This window comes from Ornithorhynchus anatinus, chromosome 2 (assembly GCF_004115215.2).
Source record: "Ornithorhynchus anatinus isolate Pmale09 chromosome 2, mOrnAna1.pri.v4, whole genome shotgun sequence".
Taxonomy (NCBI): domain Eukaryota; kingdom Metazoa; phylum Chordata; class Mammalia; order Monotremata; family Ornithorhynchidae; genus Ornithorhynchus; species Ornithorhynchus anatinus.
In genome coordinates this window covers 26,049,998-26,070,496 of record NC_041729.1, presented here as the reverse complement: position 1 = coordinate 26,070,496, position 20,499 = coordinate 26,049,998, and the positions used below count along the sequence as shown (strand labels likewise).

The following is a 20,499-nucleotide window of genomic DNA, read 5'->3' as shown; positions in this document are numbered from 1 at the left end:
TCTGAGCGGGAGATCCCGGCTTCTTCCCCCCCCCCCCCGGGGGGGGGGCTCGAGGCGGCGGCGGCTCTTCCCCCCTCAGCGCCCCCTCCCGCCGGCGATTGGGGGGGGGGGCTGTTGTGCGCATGCGCGCGGGCTGGCGTGAGGGGCCGCCGCCGTTTGCCCCCCCCCCCCCCCCCCCGGCCCCGGTCCAAAGGAGCCGGGCCGCCCCTCCCCCGACCGCGGGGGGCTTCGAGGAGGGACGGGACCCTCCCCCCCAAACACACCTCCCCTCCCACCCCTCACCTCCCTGAGGTGAGGGGAGAAAAGGCGGGAGGCTCTGAGGGGAAAGCCGCCGCGAAGGAGTCTGGGAAGGAGAGGGCCAAGCGGGGCAGAGAGGATTCTGGGAGAGAGCAAAGGTGGGGGGGGGGGAGGTGGAAGCTTTCGACGCGTGACAGGGACGGTTGGGGGGGGCGGGTGAGAGGAAGAGGAGGCCGAATGGGGACGGGAAGGGGGATGGGGGTCGTTCTGAGGGGAAGAAAGCCAGTCAAGAGGCCCAGGTGTCCAACTCAGTCGAGCAGGGTGCCCCCGCAATAAATACCACGGAGCGACGTGGGTGACGGCCACGCTGTCTAACCAGAGGGACCGGGGTCTCTAGTAGGTCTTGGCCCCGGCGGGTCCCTCGACCGCCCTACCGAGGATCGGCCCGCTCGTCCTCCCCCCCCCCCAGCGCGCCGTGCGGGGGCAGGCGCCGACCGCCGTGGGGACGGCCGTCGGCTGCCGGGGCTCGTAGGGGTCGTTCCGGCGCTCCGCCGTGGGCCGGGCCGCCCCTCCGGGGCGGCGAAGAGAGGGTGTGAGACGGCGGCCGGAGGTGAACGGTCAGAGAGGGAGGGAAGGCAGGCGAGGGTGGGGTGGCCGGTTCGGAAGGGACCCGGTCGACGCCGTACGGCCCGGTCGAGGCCGAAGTCGGCGAGTGGTTGTTTATCGGGTGCCTGCGACGCGCAAGGCGTGAAACGCCGGGAGGGGAGTGCGGAAGAAGAGAAGGACCGGTCCCTACCTCACAAGCTAAGAAAAGAGATCGGCAGACCTAAGATCGGGTACGGGTAGTGGAAACGGGGGAAGGAACAAGGACGTGACCGGTCGCACCCAACGGCTTGGAAGGGTGAGGTAGAATCTCCCCGTGGACCTAAGCGTCGGGGGAAGGGGAGGGAGGCGGATGCAGAAGTATTAAAGGTGGTCCTTGAGTTAACCGGGATGGGCTGGGGTGTACGTATACGTGGCTGGTTAGGTAGGCAGAACAGGATAGCGCTGTCGCCGCTTAAAAACGTCCTCTGATTTCTCTGTTTAAACGGCAGGTCTCCGCCGGTGACGGAAGGAAGCACCGTTGCGATCCCCGGCATTCAGTTCAGGTATCTTCAGGCGATGAGAGAGTGAGAGCCCCCCGCTCCCCATCGGAGGAAACCAGGAAAAGGCGGGGGGGGGGTCTTTGGGGGTTGGGCTTGGAGGAGGGAGGTGAAAAGATCTATCGCCGGGGGCAGGGAACGGGTCTACCGACTCTGTTATATTTTTATAACCTAGTCTCCCGAGCGCTAAGTACGGTGCTCTCTATACAATAATTGCTCGGTAAATACAGTTGATTGATTGGTCTGGGGCTGGGGGTTCAAGCTGTTTAGGGAAACGGGAACTTCCTGGAGCTGGGTGGACTTGAGGAAGGAAGGAATGGCCGGTCGTCCCAGTCCCGTTCGGGGCTGAATCCAATGAACGTCTTGGATTCCCAGAGAGCTCCGACCAGGCCTTTCAAGCTCCAGCGTGGGATAGAGCGACACTGGATGTGGAGGCGGGGAAAGGCGCCTTATAGCCTGACACTCCTTCGATCCACTCTCCCCCACCCCCGGTCCTTTGGACTCTCCTCTAGGAGGAGAAGATGCCCGCGCCGCCTCCCCGAATTTCCTGACTTCTCGGCCCCATGGAGGACCCCCCTGCCCTGTTCGGCTGCCCCGACTGTCAGCGCCACTTCCCCAGCCAGCCGGAGCTGGCCCGCCATCGAGAGCTGCTCCACCGCCCGGCCCCGGCCAGGGGCGGGGACGGACCCGACGAGATCCCCCGGCCGTATCGCTGCGGGCAGTGCGGCCGGGGCTACCGCCACGCGGGGAGCCTGGTCAATCACCGCCGGACCCACGAGATCGGCCGCTTCCCCTGTACCACGTGTAACAAGGACTTCTCCAACCCCATGGCCCTCAAGAGCCACCTGAGGACGCACGCCCCCGAGGGCCGGCGGCGCCGCAGGCCCCCCCGCCACAAAAAGGCCCCGCCGTGCGACCGGAGCCAGACGGGGCCGGACCACTGGGGCGGGACGTCCGGTCCCAGGGAAGGCCGGGAGAACCACACCAGCCCCGGAGGAGGTACAGATGAGTGGGAGGGCCTGGGGAACCGCCGGGGAACCTGCTGGGAGGCCGGGCTGGAAAACAGGGGCGCGTCGGGCAACTGGAAAGAGCCGCCTGGGCCGGGGGCGGGCTGGGAGAGCAGGCCGAGTCCGGAGGAGAGCCCGGGCGGTTGGGGGGCCCCACCGGCCCGCCCCGAGGCTCCCCCTCTCCCCGCCCCGGCCAGCAACCTCCTCAGCAACCTGGAACAGTACTTGGCCGAGTCTGTGGTGGATTTCCCGGGGGGCGAAGGGCCGGCCCAGTCCTCCCCGGCGGCCGCCGCCGAGCGGCGTTATAAGTGCGGCCAGTGCGGCAAGGCCTACAAGCACGCCGGGAGCCTGACCAACCACCGACAGAGCCACGCCCTGGGGGTCTACCCCTGTGCCGTATGCTTCAAGGAGTTCTCCAACCTCATGGCCCTGAAGAACCACTCCCGACTCCACGCCCAGTATCGGCCTTACCAGTGCCCGCGGTGCCCCCGGGCCTTCCGGCTACCCAGCGAGTTGCTGGGGCACCAGCAGGCCCACGAAGGGGAAGAGGCGCCTTGGGAGGCGGGCGAGGCGACGTCCAACGGCCACGCGGGGGAAGGTGGCCCCGAGGAGGGGGCCCCCGACGCCTCCAGGGCCCCCGATCTGGGCGGGGAGCTCACCGCGTCCGGGGAGCCCGCCGCCGCCGAGCTCCCAGAGGGCGGGCGGGAGGATCGGCGGCCCTTCCGCTGTGCCGACTGCGGCCGCACCTACCGCCACGCGGGGAGCCTCATCAACCACCGCAAGAGCCACGAGACGGGCGTCTACCCCTGCCCGGCCTGCCCCAAGCAGCTGTTCAACGCCGCCGCTCTCAAGAACCACCTGAGAGCCCACCTCAAAGCCCGGCGCGGGGCCGGGGGCGAAGAGCAGCCCCCTCCGCCGCCGCCGCCGCCGCCCCCCGAAGTCGCCTCCGAGGAGGAAGACGCCCCCGGCACCCCGACCTCGGCCACGGACCACCGCCCTTACAAGTGCCACGAGTGCGGGCGGGCTTACCGCCACCGGGGCAGCCTCGTGAACCACCGGCACAGCCACCGGACCGGAGAGTATCAGTGCTCGCTCTGCCCCCGCCAGTACCCAAACCTCATGGCCCTGCGCAATCACGTCAGGGTTCACTTCAAGGCGGCCCGGCACGGCGGGAGCCGGGGGCGGGAGAGGCCGGAGGGAGAAGGGGCGGTCTCTGCCGGCCCCGAGCCGGGGGAGCCGCCCGCCGGCCGCCCCGAGGGGGGTCCGGCGCGGGGGGAGGAGCTGCCGCCGACGGAGAGCGGAGAGGAGACCCCTGACGGGGGAGCCCGGGACGGCCGCCCGGAGGTGGGCCTGACGGAGGCCCACATCTGTGGCCGCTGCGGGCTGCTCTTTGAGAGTCTGGAGAGCCTGGAGCACCACGGCCGGACTCACGGAGAGCGGGAAAGGAACAGCACGGGGAGAGCGGAGCCGCCCTCCCGGGTCTACACCTGTCGGGACTGCGGAAAGACCTACCGCCATTCCGGCAGTCTCATCAACCACCGGCAGACCCACCAGACGGGCGATTTTAACTGCGGGGCCTGCGCCAAGCGTTTCCACACCGTGGCGGCCATGAAGAACCACCTGCGGCGCCACGGCCGGCGGCGGGTCAGGCGGCTCCGGCGGCGGGCGGCCGGGGGCGGCGGGCCGGCGGCCGGAGGAACCGAGCCGCGAGGGGAGGGGGACCGGGCTGGGAATTGGGGGGTGAAGAAAGAGGAGGAGGAGGCGAGGAGCCCCGGCTCCGTTGGAGACGTGACTCCGGCGGGAGCTGGTGAGGGCGAGGAAAAGCCAGAAAGGGAGAAGGACCGTTTCCCGGAGGACGCGGAGAGAGCTCCGGAGGGCCGCGGGAAGAGCGAGGCCCATTTCGGAGCCGGTGAAACGGGAGGAGCCGAGGCCCCTTTCCACGGCGGCCCAGGCACCGCGGAAGACGGGGGCGATGGCAACGGGGCGGCGGGAGAGGCGGGGCCCGGCCAAGAGAGAGCGAGCGACGGGAGCCCCTGGAGCCCCGAGGCCCTCAACGGCTGGCGGGAGGCGGGCCCCCACACCTGCCACGAATGCGGGCGGTCGTTCCGCCACGCCGCTGGCCTCCTGAGCCACCGGCCCTGCCACCCGGCGGGCATCTACCAGTGCTCGCTGTGCCCCAAAGAGTACGACTCGCTCCCGGCTCTGCGCAGCCACTTCCAGAGCCACGGGCCGGGCGAGACCTCCCCGGGGCAGCCTTTCCTCTGCTGCCTCTGTGGCATGATCTTCCCCGAGCGGGCGGGCTACCGGCGCCACCGGCGAGAGGCCCACAACTCCCCGGCGGGGAGCCGGTGCTCCTCGGAAGAAGAAGAAGAAGAGGAGGAAGAGGAGGAGGAGGAGGAGGAGGAAGAAGAAGAAGAAGAAGCAGGAGCGGCGGCGGTAGCCGGCGTGGTGGAGGAGGTGGCGGCCGTTCACCCGACTCCCCTGCGGGTCTCTGAGGTGGAGCTCCTCAATCAGCTGCAGAGGGAGGTGGAGGGGTTGGACGGCGCCGGCTACGGGCACATCTGCGGTTGCTGCGGCCAGACCTACGATGACCTCGGGAGCCTGGAACGCCACCATCGGAGTCTGGGGGAGGTTTCTGAGGGGGCGGCCCCGGCCGCGGCTCCCCCGGCCCTGGGGGCCGGAGACGGCGTCGCGGAGGGGGTCGGAGACGGCGTCGCGGAGGGGGTCAGAGACGGCGTCGCGGAGGGGGTCGGAGACGGCGTCGCGGAGGGGGTCGGAGTCGCGGAGGGGGGCGGAGACGGCGTCGCGGAGGGGGGCGGCGACGCGGAGGGGGGCGGAGACGACGTCGCGGAGGGAGTCGGCGTCGCGGAGGGGGACGGCGAGGGCGTCTCCGCCGGGGGTGCGGACGGAATCCCCGGGGGCGCCGCGAAGGGATCGGCCGCTGCGGGGGCCGGGGAGGGGGCCCCCGGGGCCCTGCCTCCCAGCCAGCCTCGTCCCTTCCGCTGCGGCCAGTGTGGCAAGACCTACCGCCACGGTGGAAGCCTGGTGAACCACCGGAAGACCCACCAGACGGGAGACTTCGCCTGCCCCGTCTGTGCCCGCCGCTACCCTAATATGGCCGCCTACCGCAACCACCTGCGCAACCACCCCCGCTGCAAAGGAGCCGAGCGGCCCTCGGGGGCCGCCGCCCCGCTGGGCAACCGGGAGCCCCGGAAGGCCGAGGAGAAGGTGTGGCAGCGGGGCCCGGCGGAGGAGCAGCGGGAAAGGCTCAAAGAGGAACCCGCGGAGGGAGCCGCCGGGGAGGAGAGGCCGCCGGAGGCCGCCGGGAAGCCGGCGGGGGTGCTACCGGGACAGCCCGGCTCGGAGGAGCGGGAGGCCCCGAAGGAGGCCAGCCTCGAACGGCCCTTTGGCTGCGAGCTCTGCGGCCGGACCTATAAGCACGCCGGCAGCCTCATCAACCACCGGCAGAGCCACCAGACCGGCCATTTTGGGTGCCAGGCCTGCCCCAAGGGCTTCTCGAACCTCATGGCCCTCAAGAACCACCGGCGCATCCACGCCGAGCCCCGCCGCTTCCGCTGCGCCGAGTGCGGCAAAGCCTTCCGGCTGCGCAAGCAGCTGGCCAGTCATCAGCGCGTCCACGGGGAGCGGCGGAGCGGCGCGGGCTGCGGGGCGGCCCGGAAGCCGCCGCCGCCGCCGCCCCCTCCGCTCCCCCGAGAAGAGCGGCCTTTCCGGTGCGGGCAGTGCGGGAGGACTTACCGACACGCCGGTAGTCTCCTGAACCACCGGCGGAGCCACGAGACCGGCCAGTACAGCTGCCCGGCCTGTCCCAAGACCTACTCGAACCGCATGGCCCTGAAGAACCACCAGCGGCTGCACTCGGAGAGCCGCCGCCGGCGCCGGGCGGGGCGGGCCAGGCGGGGCGGGGGGGCGCGGGCCACCGTGCGCTGCGCCCTCTGTGGGAAGGGCTTTCCCGGCCGGGGGTCTCTGGAACGGCACCTGCGGGAGCACGAAGAGAGGAGCAAGGAGGAGCCGGCTGCGGAGCGGGGTCCGGGCCAGCCGGACGGCGGGGACGATGGGGGACCGGCGGACCGGGGCCCGGGAGGGGCGGCGGAGCCGGGCCCCGACCGAGGCCAGGAGCCGCAGGGTCGAGGACGGGGCCCCGGGGGGGCCCCCGGAGGCAAAGAGGCGGGCGGCCGGCCGCCGAGCCGGGACCCCGAGAGGGCCGGCGGCCGGCGTGTGGACGGGACGCCGGCGTGGATGGCCGGCGGCCGGGAAACCGGCTCCGGCGATCGGGCGCCCGGGAGGCCGGGGGGCCACGAGCGGGGCGGTCCCGATGGCCCGAAGGACGGCCTGGCCCAAAGGAGCTCGGGCGGCGGGGACGCCGGCCCCGGCGGGGTCCGGGGCCCCGGCTCCCAGCCCGGACCGGAGCCTCGCCCCTTCCGCTGCGGCCAGTGCGGCAAGACCTACCGCCACGCCGGCAGCCTCCTCAACCACCGCAACACCCACAAGACCGGCTGCTACCGCTGCCCTCTCTGCCCCAAGCAGTTCTCCAACCCTATGGCCGCCAAGAACCACGGGCGGATCCACACGGCCACCCGGCGCTTCGCCTGCCCCGACTGCGGCAAAGCCTTCCGCGCCTCCCGGGAGCTGGCCAGCCACCGGCGAGCCCACGGGCAGGGGCAGGGGCCGGCCCCGGCCCTGGCCGTGGTCCCGGCCCTGCCTCGGACCGAGCGCCCCGGCGGGCGCGGCGCCGAGGCGGCCGGGGACGCCCCCCGGGGTGGGGCGAGTCCGGCGGAGCCAGCCGGAGCCGGGGGCCCCGCGGGGGAGAGGCCGGGGGCCCCGAACGGCCCGGGAGAAGAGGCCCGAGGGGTGGGGCGGAGAGAGGCCGACGAAGAGCGACCCTTCCGCTGCGCCCAGTGTGGGCGCTCCTACCGCCACGCCGGCAGCCTCCTGAACCACCAGAAGGCCCACGCCACCGGCCTCTACCCTTGCCCTCTCTGCCCCAAGCTCCTGCCCAATCTCCTGGCCCTCAAGAACCACGGGCGAACCCACACAGACCCCAAGCGCCATCGCTGCGGCGTCTGCGGCAAGGCCTTCCGGACAGCGGCCAGACTGGAGGGCCACGGCCGGGTCCACGCGCCCCGCGAGGGGCCCTTCCCCTGCCCCCACTGTCCCCGCCGCTTCCGCCGCCGCCTCAGCTTCCTACAGCACCAGCAGCAGCTGCACCCGGAGGAGCGGACGGCGGCTGGCACTGGTACGGGAGTGCAAGTGAGCACGGCGTGGGCGGGTCCCGGGCAGGGGGCGCGGGGAGTCTGATGGGGGACAGTGAGGGACGGACGGGGGCGGAGGAGGGGAGCGGGCGCCCGAAGTCCAGGGGCGTCACGGAGGCGGACAGTGAGAACGGGTCCCGGGAGGACGTGGGAGAGAGCGCGTGAAGAGCGAAGAAGCGGCCGAGGGAACGGGCCGAGAGGCAGGACGCGGATGTCTCGGGGTGGGGGAGGGAGAGCGTTCCTGAGCCGGAGCGGGGAGGTAGGTAGGGGAACAATCGAGATTCAGGACACTTAGATCCCAGTAGATTGAGATCCGGGGAGCGAGGCCGCCCGGCTTGTGAGGTGACGGCGGAGGTCTGGGCCGAGAGGCTTTGGCCGGGACGGTGTGGTTTTCCTCCAGCGGGGTCGGGTTTTCTCGCCAGGGCTTGGGACGGGACCCCCTGGGTTGGAAGGGCAGGGAGGGAGCGGACCCGGCCCGAGGTCCCGGAAGAAAAAGTGAGGTGAGAGCTGGGGGCCGGGAGCAGAAAACGGGGTCCGCCTGCCGCCCGGGCGGGGCAGAGCAGGTGGGAAGCTTTTTCTCTGGGGAGTTAACGACGTGTCACTTTGTTATGACGGTTGGAAAGAAAAACACAACCTACCTGTTGAGGAGGGACAAAGGCCAAATAAATTTCTCCATCTCTTTCTCTGCAAAATTCTGAAGTTCTTTTCCCCCCCTCGAGGAGGCCAGTAGGGCGGGATTAGGGAAAGGGGAGGCGGGGTCGGGTGGACGCCCCCTGGTAGCCCAACAGGTCACCTCCCAGATGGGTTTCTACAGGGAGCTGTGGCAGCCTCCTCTCTTCTCTTCCTTCGCCACGAGTTTTTATTGAATTGCCCCAGGTCACTTAAGGGTACCGTCTGCTGCCCTCCGTTTCCCTCACCGTCATCATCAGATGATGCCTACTGCGGGCGGCGTACTGTACTGAGCGCTGGGAAGGTCCAGCGCCACACAGCCGCTCACCTCGTCCCCTGCCCGCAGCGGTCCTCGAGCCCCGGAGTCCACATCCTCGGGCCGTGGTCCATTTTCCACCTCCCAGATGTCAACCGGGTGTTCCCCCGATCCTTCCCGTTTGGAGTCCCTCTCCCCGGCCTTTGCATGCACTGTCCCGTTCCCTCCACCCTCCCCACCCCCACCCCAGCCACACACACCCAAGACGGGTTATTTCCCCAAAGCTCGTTCCAGAACCATTTGTCCCGCCCCTCCCTTGGAGTCTCGTCCGGGATGCTTCTTGCTCTGGGGCTGAATCAGAGTTAATTGTTTCTTTGAAGCTAGCCCCGGCTGCTGCAATAACAGCAATTAGGTTCCCCGAGTGCCTCCTTTATCAAGGGATCAAAGTAGGAGCCATCTCCACCCACCCTGGGGACCGGATAAGCCTCTCCTCCTTTGGCCAGGGGGTGGAAACTGAGGCAAGGAGTCATGCCAGGGAACTTGCTCTTCCAACCAATTGCTTTCTCTACCAACTCACGATTCCTTGTCCCCTCATAAACCCGAAATGTCCTTCCCTCCTCATCGTCCCCGACATCTTCACCCTCGCTTCCGTAGCCCGACTCTTCCCATTCCGTCCCCCACCCCACCCCCCGAGAGACCGTGCCACTAAATGAGGACGGAATGGCGTAGGAGGTGGTCTGGGGGTGACGGATTCCACAGGACTGAAGGGGAAAAGGCAAACCCATTTTGTGGAGAGGAGATGACAACACAGTACGTAGAGGGAAGGAATCGCTTGGACTGCTGTAGGGAACAGAGTGGTGGATACATAAGGGAGCAGAGTGGGCAGGCTTCCCAGATTTGGAGAGCAGTGGTGAGGGTGGGTGGCCGGTCGTGGGACGGGCATCCTGGAGGAACTCGAAGGTGAGGAGGAAGTGTGGAGTCCGGGGAGGGGGAGGGCCGGGCCGCCGGCCCGTGTTCGTGGAGCCGATCTGTCCTCCCCAGCCGGTGACTCAGTTTCTCTTTCTTACCCCAGGAGATCCACCATCACTGGCAGCAGGAGTTCAGGACCTCTCATCTCCCCTCCACGTACCCCCGTGACCCCGGCCCCGGACCCCTCACCCCAGTGGCCTCCAGACTGCAGCTTCACCCTGCGGACTCTTTCTCCCAGAGAGCGGGACATCTGGGTTTTCATTTCCGCTTTTAATTTCCTCATGAAAGCTCGGGGGGATGACTTGAATCCCCACTCCAATCCTGAGGGAAAAGGACCTAGAAAATCTGGACCTCTGGGGTGGGTGTAAGAGAAAGAACAGGAGTCCTCCCCGCTCATCTTTCTTCCAGGGAAAGGAAGTCAGGATCAGGGGGCGATCCTCACCATGGAGGAATTCTGAGCGCTTCCCATTTGTCCACAGACACTGTCCTTCATTACGGGATGGGTACAACTCACAGGAAGGGTTAGGGTTATGCCGAACTCCTCCCCCCCGGCTCTCGGCACCCACTGTCCTCACTCTTCCCCACACGCACACACACAATTGTGTCGACACAAGGAATCCAGGAATCCTGGATCTCGGCTCTTCTTACGCGGGTCCGAGGACGAGGACCACTGGGTTTCATTCGGTAAAGGGGAAAGAAGGGACGGGAGACGCCCGGAATGAGGGGAGGGAAAGGAGATCTCTCCCGCGGAGGGGAAACCTTTTGCTACGATTTATAACTTATTTTTTAAAATCTATTTTGTAAGGTTTTATTTAAGTTTTAAAAAAAAGAAAAACTTGCTCCAAAAAAAATGAGGAAATTTTTTAAGAAATGAGTGGGGAGATTCAGGTGTGTGAGATGTCTGGACCTCAGAGGAGGGACGCGGGCCACGCAAGGTGGGGGGGCGGACCCTAGGGTAGAGCAGATGGGGGTCACCGTCCCAGGTGTGGCCCAAAAAAGCAGCTTGATGTGGGACGGATGGGGAGGGTCCTGGAACTGGGGCCTCCTGCATTGGGGCTTGGGAGGAGCGGGTCCCGTCTACAGCCACCGCTCCTCCTGGTCCCGTCCAGCAGTCCTGCCCCACGAGAGCCGATTTGGCTACCTCCTGCCTTTGCCTAGAGGCCCGGGCCGCCCCCCACGGCCCCCTTGTTGGGGGGTGGGAGATGCGGTTCTGCCGGGAGGAGTCGGACATGGAGGGGAAGTAGTGGAACTGCAGAAAGACTCGTTCGCAGGACTCCCGGGCCCGCGGGGCCGTTCTGTCAGGTCAGCCAGGGCAGTGCACTGGGTGGACGGGGCGGCGCCACCTTTTCTTCCTTCCAGGAACAGTCGCTGTCAACCTCTTCCTTCGACCCCCAGCCAGTCGGGTTCCCGAATCCCGGAGGGGCCCCAGCCTGCCTCTGCCTCCTCGACTGGAGGGCAGGAGGGCAGGAGGGCAGGAGGCAAGTCTTCCCCTGGGCCTCGCTGTCGTCGGGGTCACGTGGCACCTGGAATCAGAGACGGGATCGAGTCGGGAGAGAGGATGGGGAGAGTGTGTTAGAGGTGGCAGATTGGCAGGGGGTTGTCCCTCTGTGGCCCACCCCCTGTCATCGAAAGAGATGGAGTCGAGGCGCAGGAAGGCCCGGGCAAGAGACTCTGGGATGTGACAGCTAGTGGAGCTTGGAGCGCGGGACCGCCGGCTCGGGGGTGGCGGGGGAGATCAGGGGCTGAAGAGACCAACTGGGGTCCATACTTATGTTAGCAGGGCAGCTGCCTCCCTCGGGTTCGGGCTCCTCGGCGAAGTAGACCTGCCAGGCCAGTCCGCTGACCCAATCCTCGTGGGCGGAGGCGGACGTAAAAACCCCGGGACCCGTCGGGCCTCCGCAGGAGTTGCCGAAGCTGTGCAGCCCAGCCAGGAACCACGTGCCCCTCACCTCGTGCACGAGGGGCGCCCCGGAAAGAGCCTGCGGAGCAGAGGACCGCCCCGTCACTCCCCAGTCCCCCTGCCCCTTTTCCTTTCCCGGTCATTTGCCTCTTCCCAGCAACGGCCCTTCCTCGGTCCTAGGCCTTTTGGGGGACCGGGGACCAGAGGATGAGGGTGTGAAGGCTCGGGGCTAAATTGGGGTTGGGGATTAGGGATCTGAGTGTTGGTAGAAACTGGGGGCTAGAAGGTGAGGTTTGATAGAGTTTAGCATTGAGGATGGGAGTATCTGGCCAATTTGGGGGTAGATAGCGGCGGGGGAGGAGCCCAAGGGTAAGAAAGAATGGATCTCGTTAGCAATTCGTTATGGGTAGGATCTCAAAGTTAGGGTCTGGCTGTAGAGTTGGTGACTGCGTACAGGTTAGGGCTAGGTCTGAGATTAAGGGTAGAGGATTTTATAGTGGGCTAGGAGCTAAAATTTGCGGATTGGGGAAGAAGGAGAGGGTTAGGGCTAGTTGTTGGGGATTGGATAAGGGTTAAAGAATCATTAGGAGATTGGGCTAAACTGAAGTTTCAAGATTAGGGCTAGGAATTTGGGATGGAGGTTTGAGAAAAGGGTTAAAAATAGCTTGGGGTAGATTCAGAGAGTCGGGAGAACGTTGAGGGTTTGGGGATAAAAGTTGGGGGGTGCTGAATTTGGGGGTTGTGGTTATCCTTAGAAGGTTAGGATTTGAAGATTGAGGTTAGGGTTAGCAATAAAGTGGCCCGGTTAAGAGAGCTCCCTAAGCCCCTAGGAGATGGAGGAGGCAGATCGGAGAAGGAGTCGGGCTAGACAAGAGAACGTTGAGGGTTTGGGGTAAAAGTTGGGGGGTGCTGAATTTGGGGGTTGTGGTTATCCTTAGAAGGTTAGGATTTTAAGATTGAGGTTAGAGTTAGCAATAAAGTGGCCCGGTTAAAAGAGCTCCCTAAGCCCCTAGGAGATGGAGGAGGCAGATCGGAGGAGTCGGGCTAGACAAGAGAAGAGGCTGAGACATAGGGGCCCGTGTCACCACGACCCTTTTGGCTTGTAATTGGAGGCTGTTAACGATTTAGGGTTCCTGAAACTAGGGAGCAAAGTGGGCCAAGCATCGATTTCCCGGTTGTAGGTCTGAGGAAGCACCTCACAGCGGGGCATCTCCTCCAAGGCGCTGCCGCACACCATTTCAGGGAGGATGGGGCCGCCCTGGCCCCCAGGAGCAGCGTCGAGTCGGTTGCAGGCCAGGTGGCCCAGGATGGTCACAGGGACAGCCTGGGGCCAATCAAAACCTGCAGAGAGGGGCATTGCCGTCACCCCGGGCTAGGTCGGTGGGGTGAGGGTTTGGGGGGCAGCAGTTTATTTGTGGGGCGGAGCACAGGTAAAGTGTGATGGGAGATGTGGTCTGTCAGTGCCGCGACGCTCGCTGGCGAGCACGAGCGCCGGAGCCTCTGACTGGCGGGGGACAATGCTACCCTTGAGCTGGGTCGGGACACGGTGCTCGCGAGTCCCCCGGGGAGAAGTTGGGCTTTGCCCAGCGCTACGCCTCACGGGGAACTTGGGGTGATGGGGCCAAGCTCCTGCAGCTCCTCACAGAAACCAGGCCTTGGAAAGACCCCAGGCATTCACGCTTCTCTCCATTCCCAGCATTCGCTCACGTGGAGCCCCGGACTCCCTTCTTCCCGGGATGGGGTGCGCAGAAGCCCTTCCCTGCAGCAGTCTCCCCGACCGCCGGACCCCCGCCTACAGCTCGGAGCCCCAAATCCCCACCGCCCGCTCACCTGCTCCGTGTGGGACCCTGCCCAGGGCCCAGCCGCGTCCCCCTTCAGGGAGGCGGTGAGAGGCGTAGGGGAGGCAGAGGGGCCTTAGGGTGGGGCCCAGGACCACGGGCTGGGACAGTACCAGCAGAGCCAGGTCGTGACCCCCCGCGGGGTGGGTGTAGGCCCCGTGCAGGGTCAGCCGCTGCAGCCCCCGCTCCTCCTCTCCCACAGCCATGCCCAGCCTCACGCGCCATTGCTCCAGAGACTGCCGCCTGCGGACGGAAAGTCGGGATTGGGCCGTGGAGAGACCCGCCGGACTCAGGGAGACCGGAAGCGAGACGGGAGAGAGGGTCCGGGGCCCTAGCGGTCTCACCCGATGAAGCAATGGGCAGCCGTCAGCACCACTTCCTCAGACACCAGGGCCCCACCACACACCAGCTGCCCCTGATGCCACAGCCGGGCATCCCAGGGCCATGAAGAGGGGGCTCCAGGGTGCGGCCCCTCCCCTTTGAGTGAGCCACATGCTGAGAGAAAGAAAGAAAGCTCTGAGCGTTTGTCTTATGTCCATTTGCCCTCCAGACCCCAGTTGTCCTCCCCGGCTAAATTAAGGCAGGCCCCTGAATTGGGGTTGAGCTGGGCCCGGCGTTCCTTTCCTCCTCCTGAACCCCTGGATCGGTCTCAGAGGTCCCTCCTTCCCAGGTGGTCTCAGGGGGTTCCCGGCGGGCCGACGGTGCTGCCTTAGCCCAAAAGATGCCAAAGCTCCCGCCTCAGAGATTACAATACACCTTACTCATTTGACGGTAGATGGCACGGAGATTTCCCACCTCCTTCCCCACAAAGTGCCTTAGCCTACTGGATTGTTTGACATTGCAGAGGATGTGGTCAGCCGTGCCAGGGTGGAGAAGCAGCAGATCGGGCGCGCTGGGGTACCCAAAAGGAACAGAAGAAATGCCACCGCTGGGTCCACCTAGCTACTCACCTAGCCCACGATTCGGTTGGGGACACCAGGATATTTGGAGGAACTCGGTGATGGTTACTTATCTGTTTGGCATCCATCTCGAAGATTATGGTAAACCACCGGACATCCCTAATTTTACCCCTAAGAAACCCATTACAAACCTCATCTCCACGAATTTGTCCATATCTCCTGGGAAGCTAATGATATCTTTGGCCTGAATAACTTCCTGTGGTAACCAGGGGTAGGTGTCTTTCCTTCTGTTGAATTTCCCCTCTTTGAAGCTCCACTGGGTGACCCTTTGTCCAAGCGTCGTGGGAATTGGTGAACGACAATTTGGGGTTCATCCCGTCTACGTCCCCTGTGGGGTTTTGGTAAGCTCCAATCACACTCGCTCTCAACCTTTGTCTTGAGAGTCCAACAAGTCCTCTACTTTTCAAATATGGAAGCGGTGCCAGCTGTCCTCTGAACCTTCTCCACCTCTTGGTTGCTTTGTCTAAGATTTTTTTTTCCTGGTATTTGTTACGTGCTTACTTTGTGTCAAGCACTGTTCTAAACACTGGGGTAGATACAAGTTGATCAGTTCAGACCCGATCCCTGTCCCACATGGGGCTCACAGTCAAAGTAGGAGGGAGAAAGGTATCAAATCCTCCAATTTTGCAGTCGAAGAAACGGGGGTACGGAGAAGGGAGATGACTTGCCCAAGGTCACCCAGCAGGCACGTGATGGAGCCTGAATTGGAACCCCGGTCCTCTGGCTCCCAAGCCCGGGCTCTTTCCACTAGGCTATGCTGCTAGATGTGAGGAATAGAACTGCACAAGGTCCTCCAGAGATGGTCTATGGTTTTCTATAGTAGCAAAACTCTAGTTGACTCCATTTGATTTTTTGGTTTTTTTTCTGCTCTTCCTGATGACCTCCAGCTTGGTGTTGGCCGTTGTGGTTGCTGCCTCACTGAACCAACATCTTGCAGAAACTGACTTCAGTGCCTCTGAGGTTTCTGTCTGGAATTCTGCCTGTTGGCCCAAGGCCTGTCATCACGTGTTCCCGTCCTTCTATAACGAGGGTTGCGTTCTTGCAAAACCCCATGTTTTGCGGCCCGATTTCCCCCTCCACGGAGGCGGTGGGCTGGTGGACTCTTCCCATCTCCTTTCCCCACCCCAATTCGCCAAAAGGGACTCCCAGATTGCCTATCCCAGGTCTCAGACAAGACCTGAGAGTTTCCGGTCAGGCCTGAGGGCCCAAAATGGTGGCCCCCTGACCTATTAGTTCTTTGGAGCCAACCCAGTCCTCATTAAGCCCCTAAAATCCTTATCCCTTTCTCACCTCCAGACTCAAAATGAAAAGCTGGCTCCGCTGTCTACACTGTCTTCCTCGCCATTCTGATGCCGGGTGGACGTGGGCACGAGCCACTTCTTCCGACAACTACGCCATCGTTCGTGGAGACGTCCCAACCGGCCCTGCCGCCGAGCTCGGGTGAGCCCTGCTATTGACGCATGTCTATCCCAAACAGTGGCTGTTTATCCCTTCTCCGTGTTTCCTATCTCTGAACCAGTTCTTAATCCCTTACAAAACATTCTCCCAGTCGGCGATTACTCAGCTTTTTAAAAGCCTGTGGTCTTGTCAGATATATTCTGTCCAGTGGTTTCCGTCTCGTTAGCCCCAGCCTGACCTGTAATCCTGGACTCCTTCCAGATCAGACCCAAGGACCTCTGCCTCCTCACGGGTCAGGCCCGGGATCCCCGTCACCCCCGTCCCGCCCTCGGATGGGCTCCGCGGCTCATACCGACGCAACTGTCTTCGTCATGACTCTCGGGGACGTCAGGGCCCTGAGAGAGGAAGGTGGCCCCCTGGGCCCGGGCTCGAAGCCAGTAGGCGTGGGAGGCCAGGTTGGTCAGCAGCACGGGGGCGTCCTCCTGGGCGCAGCCGGTTGAGAAGCTGATGATCCCAGCTTGGACCCAGCGTCCATCTGGCTCTTGGCACAGCACTGGGCCCCCTGAGTCTCCCTGGAAGAAAGGGACAGGTACCAAGAGGCGAGGGGTCTGCTTCCTGGCCTCCACTGGAGCCCGGCCCAGCCCAAGTGGCCCAGCCTCTCCTTATCCTTTCCACCCCAGGCACCCTCCCGGCCCCCGCCTCATCCCCCCGCCCTCCCGCCTTCTGTCCCTGGCTCCCTCTGACCTGGCAGGGCCCCCGGACCCCAGGCTGGGCTCCGGCACACAGCATTCCGGGTCGGGCCGGACTGGACAGGGCCCGCAGGTGCAGCCGGTTGTAGAGGCAGTTGCAGGTGGGGCGGCTGATGAGACGGAGGCGCAAGTTCCGGAGAGTCCCGGGGGCTGGGGGTCGGAGACGGGGTTTATGGGAGGGGAGGTAGGGCCGCTCGAGGATGGGGATGCTTGACTTCTGGGTGGTGGGGGTGGTGCTCGAGGGCGGGATGCTTGAGTTCTGAGAGGGGGGGTCACTCGAGGGCAGGATGCTTGAATTCTGGGTGGGGGTGGGACTTGAGGGCAGGATGCTTGAGTTTTGGGAGGGGAGCACTCGAAGGCAGGATGCTTGAATTCTGCTTGGGGGCGTGCCAAGAGAAGCAGGGAGGGGACCAAGGGAGAGGAGTCTCGGCTTCCAAGAGCTTCGCTTACCTCTTCCGGTGCCCTGGCCCCAGCCCGTGGCCCAGCAGGAAGCCCCGAAGGGGAAGCGGTGTCCCAGCTGAGGGAGGCAGATGGGAGAAGCGGCCCCGTCGGGGAGCCCGGCGGGGGCCAGCTGGAGCAGGGCCAGGTCCGAGCCCTCGGTGTAGCGGTTGTAACCCCCAGGGAGCTGAATGGAAACCACGGCCGCCTCCTTAGCCCCCGGGCCTACTCCATCACGCAGCAGGGAGCCCAGGACCACCGACCAGGAGTCGGGGTCCGCCACGGAGAGCCTGGCAGGGGGACGGAAGCAGAGAGCCGCAGAAGGAGCTGGGTGGGTAGGGGAGGAGTGTCTGGGCCCAGGGTGGGGGGATTTCCCAGCCTGGGTGGATTTGAAAGAGGACGGGCAGTGGCGAGGGAGGAAATATTCCTGGCTCTCCCACCCTTAAAGCCTTGTTAAGCCCGAGCACTATCCCAGAAATTGGGCTCGGCGGGGACCCCCTTCTCCAGGGGAGATGCCCATGCTCCCTCCCCAGTGAGGGACTATTCAGTTCGTCAGTCGATCGTATTTATTGAGCGTAGAGCACCGTACTAAACTCTTGGTAGAGTACAATAGAACAATAAACAAGCACATTCCCTGCCCACAGCGAGCTTACAGTTTAGAGGGGACATTGCAAACCTGGCTCCAGTGCCAAGCCCCCGAGAGGGGCACCAGGAGGTCGAGGCCCCGGGAACTCACCTGTCAAAGCAGTGGGCGGCCGTGAGGACCCAGGCCTCGGCGATGAGGGAGCCACTGCAGATGTGGGTCCCCCGGTGCCTCACACTGGCCTGCCAAGGCCACTCCCCTTGCGTGGAGGCCCCTTCCTGAGGCTCGGGGAACCCAAGGCCGCGTTGCCCACAGTCTGAAGGGAGAGAAGGTGCGAAAACTCGGGGCCTCGTCTTCCCTCGATCAGATCAGGGCCTGCCCATCTGGTCCGAGGGCCCCCAGTTCCTCTCCCTCCTCTCCTCTGGCCCCCTAGTCTAACTCTTCCCGGGAAGGACCCTATCCACCCCTGAGACCAACCCAAGTAGCCCTGCACCCTTTCCCCTCCCCTCCAGCCACAGAGTCCCCCTCCCCGCCACCCGGATCCCGCCTGGACATCCCCTGTTACCTAGGGCCAGACCCAGAGGCCCCCAGCTCTTCCAGCTCAAACTCAGGCCTCCCTGCCTCCCCCAGATCTTACCCTGTTGAGTTGCTTGAAGACCTGAGAAAAGAGAGAGAAATTGGTGAGTCTGCTCAGATCAGTCCTTGGGAGTGACAGCCCCGATTCTTGGAGCAAGGTCGTGGGTCAGGCCTCCGGGATCCCAGAAAGGAGGCAAGGAGCGGGAGGCAGTTTGAGGTGTTAAATGCCCGCTCCCTCCCCATCAGTGACTACATACCTTGTAATACCATCAACTCCCGGAAAGAAAATATTTATGTGAGGTCAGAAAATTGCTTTTATTGGAGTCGATTCAACCCATCCTAAGCTGAGACTCAGCTAATTGTTTCTCCTCCCTGAGCTTAGTACTAAGCAGCCTTGGGGGAAAGGCCAGGACCTTCAGCTCAGCCCTGGGGCTCAGAGAACACGCACATCTACACATCCTAGATTCTGGTTTCCCGGCTCTTCCCCAAACCAGTCGTCATACTCCCGGCTGTCTTGTCCCGCTGGCCTCCCAGGTCCCGGGAGCCTGACCCTCTGCTCCTCTCTTCCTTTCTCTGCATCCTGGTCCCGGCCCTTAACAGTGTCCACTGAGTTTGGGATGGAACTGGTTTGGAGGAAAGGGAGAGCACAGGGAGAACAGACAAAGAGCACAGGGAGAGCAGATGGAGAGCACAGGAAGGGCAAACGGAGAGCATAGGGACAGGGGAATAGCCTCAATGACCCAAGTTGCCCTTCCCAATTGGAGGCTCGCTTCCATACCCCTGAACCCCATCACTTACATAAATATCTCCGGTCACATGCACACACGGGCGATATCCCTTTATGGAAAAGCAGTCCGATACACCCAAGTTCCCCAGGCACACGCAAGTCCATCAAATGTGGAGTCAACTGCCCCAAGCCCTCACGGTCACACAAATACAAACACACACTCGAGTCCAGTCATTCATCCAGATGCCAGGTACACGCACAGCCGCAGACGCACGTTCGCTCGGAGATGCCACGCGGCCATATCCGCGGGGACCCTGTGAGCGCTCAATGAATAGCACTGAAGCAGACCCGGTGAGGGGATCCTTTCCGAGCCGGGTGCCCCGTGCCCGCCCTGCATCCCGGCCCTTGGCCGGCGTTCCGGGTCTCACCCAGCGGGAGGACCAGTGCGGTCAGAACCAGCAGGTCAGGGGTCCAGGTCCTCTCCATGCTGCCCTCGGCCTGGCTGTGGCCCCGGCCACCGGGGAGGCTCAGCAGGTAGCCTGCTCCGGAGGAGGCCCCGCCTACTCCCCAAACCCCACCTCCAGCATCAGTGGCGCTTGGGCAAATTCCTCCGCCGTGACTTCAACCCCGGCAGGGCGGGTGGAGCCGTGCCTGGGCCCCGAGGTCCCGGCAAAAGGCCCTGGGGACCCTGGGCCCGACTACCGCAGTAGCACTCATTCAGGCGGTCAGTCGTATTTATTGAGCTCTGTGTGCGGAGCACTGTACTAAGCGCTTGGAGAGTACGATAGCACAATTCCCTGGCCGCAACAAGCTTACGGTCTAGAGGGGGTGACGGACATTAATATAAATAAATGACAGATACGGACACAAATGCTGCGGTCCTGGGAGGGGAGATGAATAAAGGGAGCAAGTCAGGGCGACGCTGAAGGGAGTGGGAGATGGGGAAAGGAGGGCTTAGTCAGGGAAGGCTTCTTGGAGGAGATGGGCTTTCAGTAAGGCTTTGATGTGGGGGAGAGTCAATGTCTGTAACTGTTGGACGGAACAGCGTCGGCAGGAGTAGTGGTGACGGGGACCCTGTCACAGGAGGCAAAGGAGCAGCCAGCCGCCCACGCGGCTTATGGGAATTGCCACCCGGGGGTCATGCTTACCCAGGTGGGGGGCCAACCTCGCATCCCAGCTCTGCCACTTGTCAGCTGTGTGACTGTGGGCAAGGCACTTAACTTCTCTGTGCCTCAGTTACCTCATCTGTAAAATGGGGATTAAGACTGTGAGCCCCACATGGGACCATCTGATTCCCCTGTGTCTACCCCAGCGCTTAGAGCAGTGCTCTGCACATAGTAAGCGCTTAACAAATACCAACATTATTATACAGGTCCCCCTCACCCCGTCAGGACGCCCATTGCCCTGGGCACAGTTAGGAGTTCCAGGGGAAGAACCGGACACAATCCCTCAGACGGGAAGCAGCGTGGCCTAGTTTGTTTTGCTTGTGTTTCGAATGGCATTTGTTAAGCGCTTACTATGTGCCAGGCACTGTTCTAAGAGCCGGTCTACATACAAAGTAATCAGGTTGGACACAGTCCAAGTCCCACATGGGGCTCGCAGTCTTAATCCCCATTTTTCCAGGTGACGTAATCAAGGCCCAGAGAAGTGAAGTGCCTTGCCCAAGGTCACACAGCAGACAAGTGGTGGAGCCGGGATTAGAACCTCGTCTTTCTGACTCCCAGGCCTGTGTTCTAGCCACCAGACCGTGCTGCTTGCTTTGTGGAAAGAACAGGGCCCTG

The 20,499-nt window shown here is 63.8% G+C and overlaps 2 protein-coding genes across 2 annotated transcripts; one reads left to right on the top strand and one right to left on the bottom strand.

Annotated features, from left to right (window-relative positions):
• The first annotated feature begins 213 nt into the window (after positions 1-213).
• On the top strand, positions 214-9,799 carry ZNF646 (zinc finger protein 646). Its single transcript, XM_029058088.2, has 4 exons — positions 214-1,073; positions 1,332-1,385; positions 1,892-7,640; positions 9,654-9,799. Exons 3-4 carry the CDS (start codon positions 1,943-1,945, stop codon positions 9,716-9,718), a joined length of 5,763 nt encoding a protein of 1,920 aa, XP_028913921.1. The 5' UTR covers positions 214-1,073; positions 1,332-1,385; positions 1,892-1,942; the 3' UTR covers positions 9,719-9,799.
• Positions 9,800-10,895: 1,096 nt separating this feature from the next.
• On the bottom strand, positions 10,896-19,204 carry PRSS53 (serine protease 53). Its single transcript, XM_001515423.3, has 11 exons — positions 19,147-19,204; positions 18,053-18,073; positions 17,569-17,731; positions 16,845-17,122; positions 16,390-16,544; positions 15,998-16,217; positions 13,633-13,783; positions 13,281-13,531; positions 12,646-12,791; positions 11,319-11,529; positions 10,896-11,073 (listed from the first exon to the last, which is right to left on the bottom strand). Exons 1-11 carry the CDS (start codon positions 19,202-19,204, stop codon positions 11,063-11,065), a joined length of 1,665 nt encoding a protein of 554 aa, XP_001515473.3. The 3' UTR covers positions 10,896-11,062.
• Positions 19,205-20,499: the final 1,295 nt, after the last annotated feature.

Bases quoted from the DNA above. Each gene is read 5' to 3' on its own strand.
- ZNF646 (XM_029058088.2), top strand. From the start codon at position 1,943: ATGGAGGACCCCCCTGCCCTGTTCGGCTGCCCCGACTGTCAGCGCCAC. The intron at 7,641-9,653 runs GTACGGGAGTGC...TTCTTACCCCAG, and splicing joins GCGGACGGCGGCTGGCACTG to GAGATCCACCATCACTGGCA.
- PRSS53 (XM_001515423.3), bottom strand. From the start codon at position 19,204: ATGGAGAGGACCTGGACCCCTGACCTGCTGGTTCTGACCGCACTGGTC. The intron at 17,123-17,568 runs GTGAGTTCCCGG...TCCCCCTGCCAG, and splicing joins GCCGCCCACTGCTTTGACAG to GCTCTCCGTGGCGGACCCCG. The intron at 11,530-12,645 runs GTGCTTCCTCAG...TCTGCTCCGCAG, and splicing joins AGGAGATGCCCCGCTGTGAG to GCTCTTTCCGGGGCGCCCCT.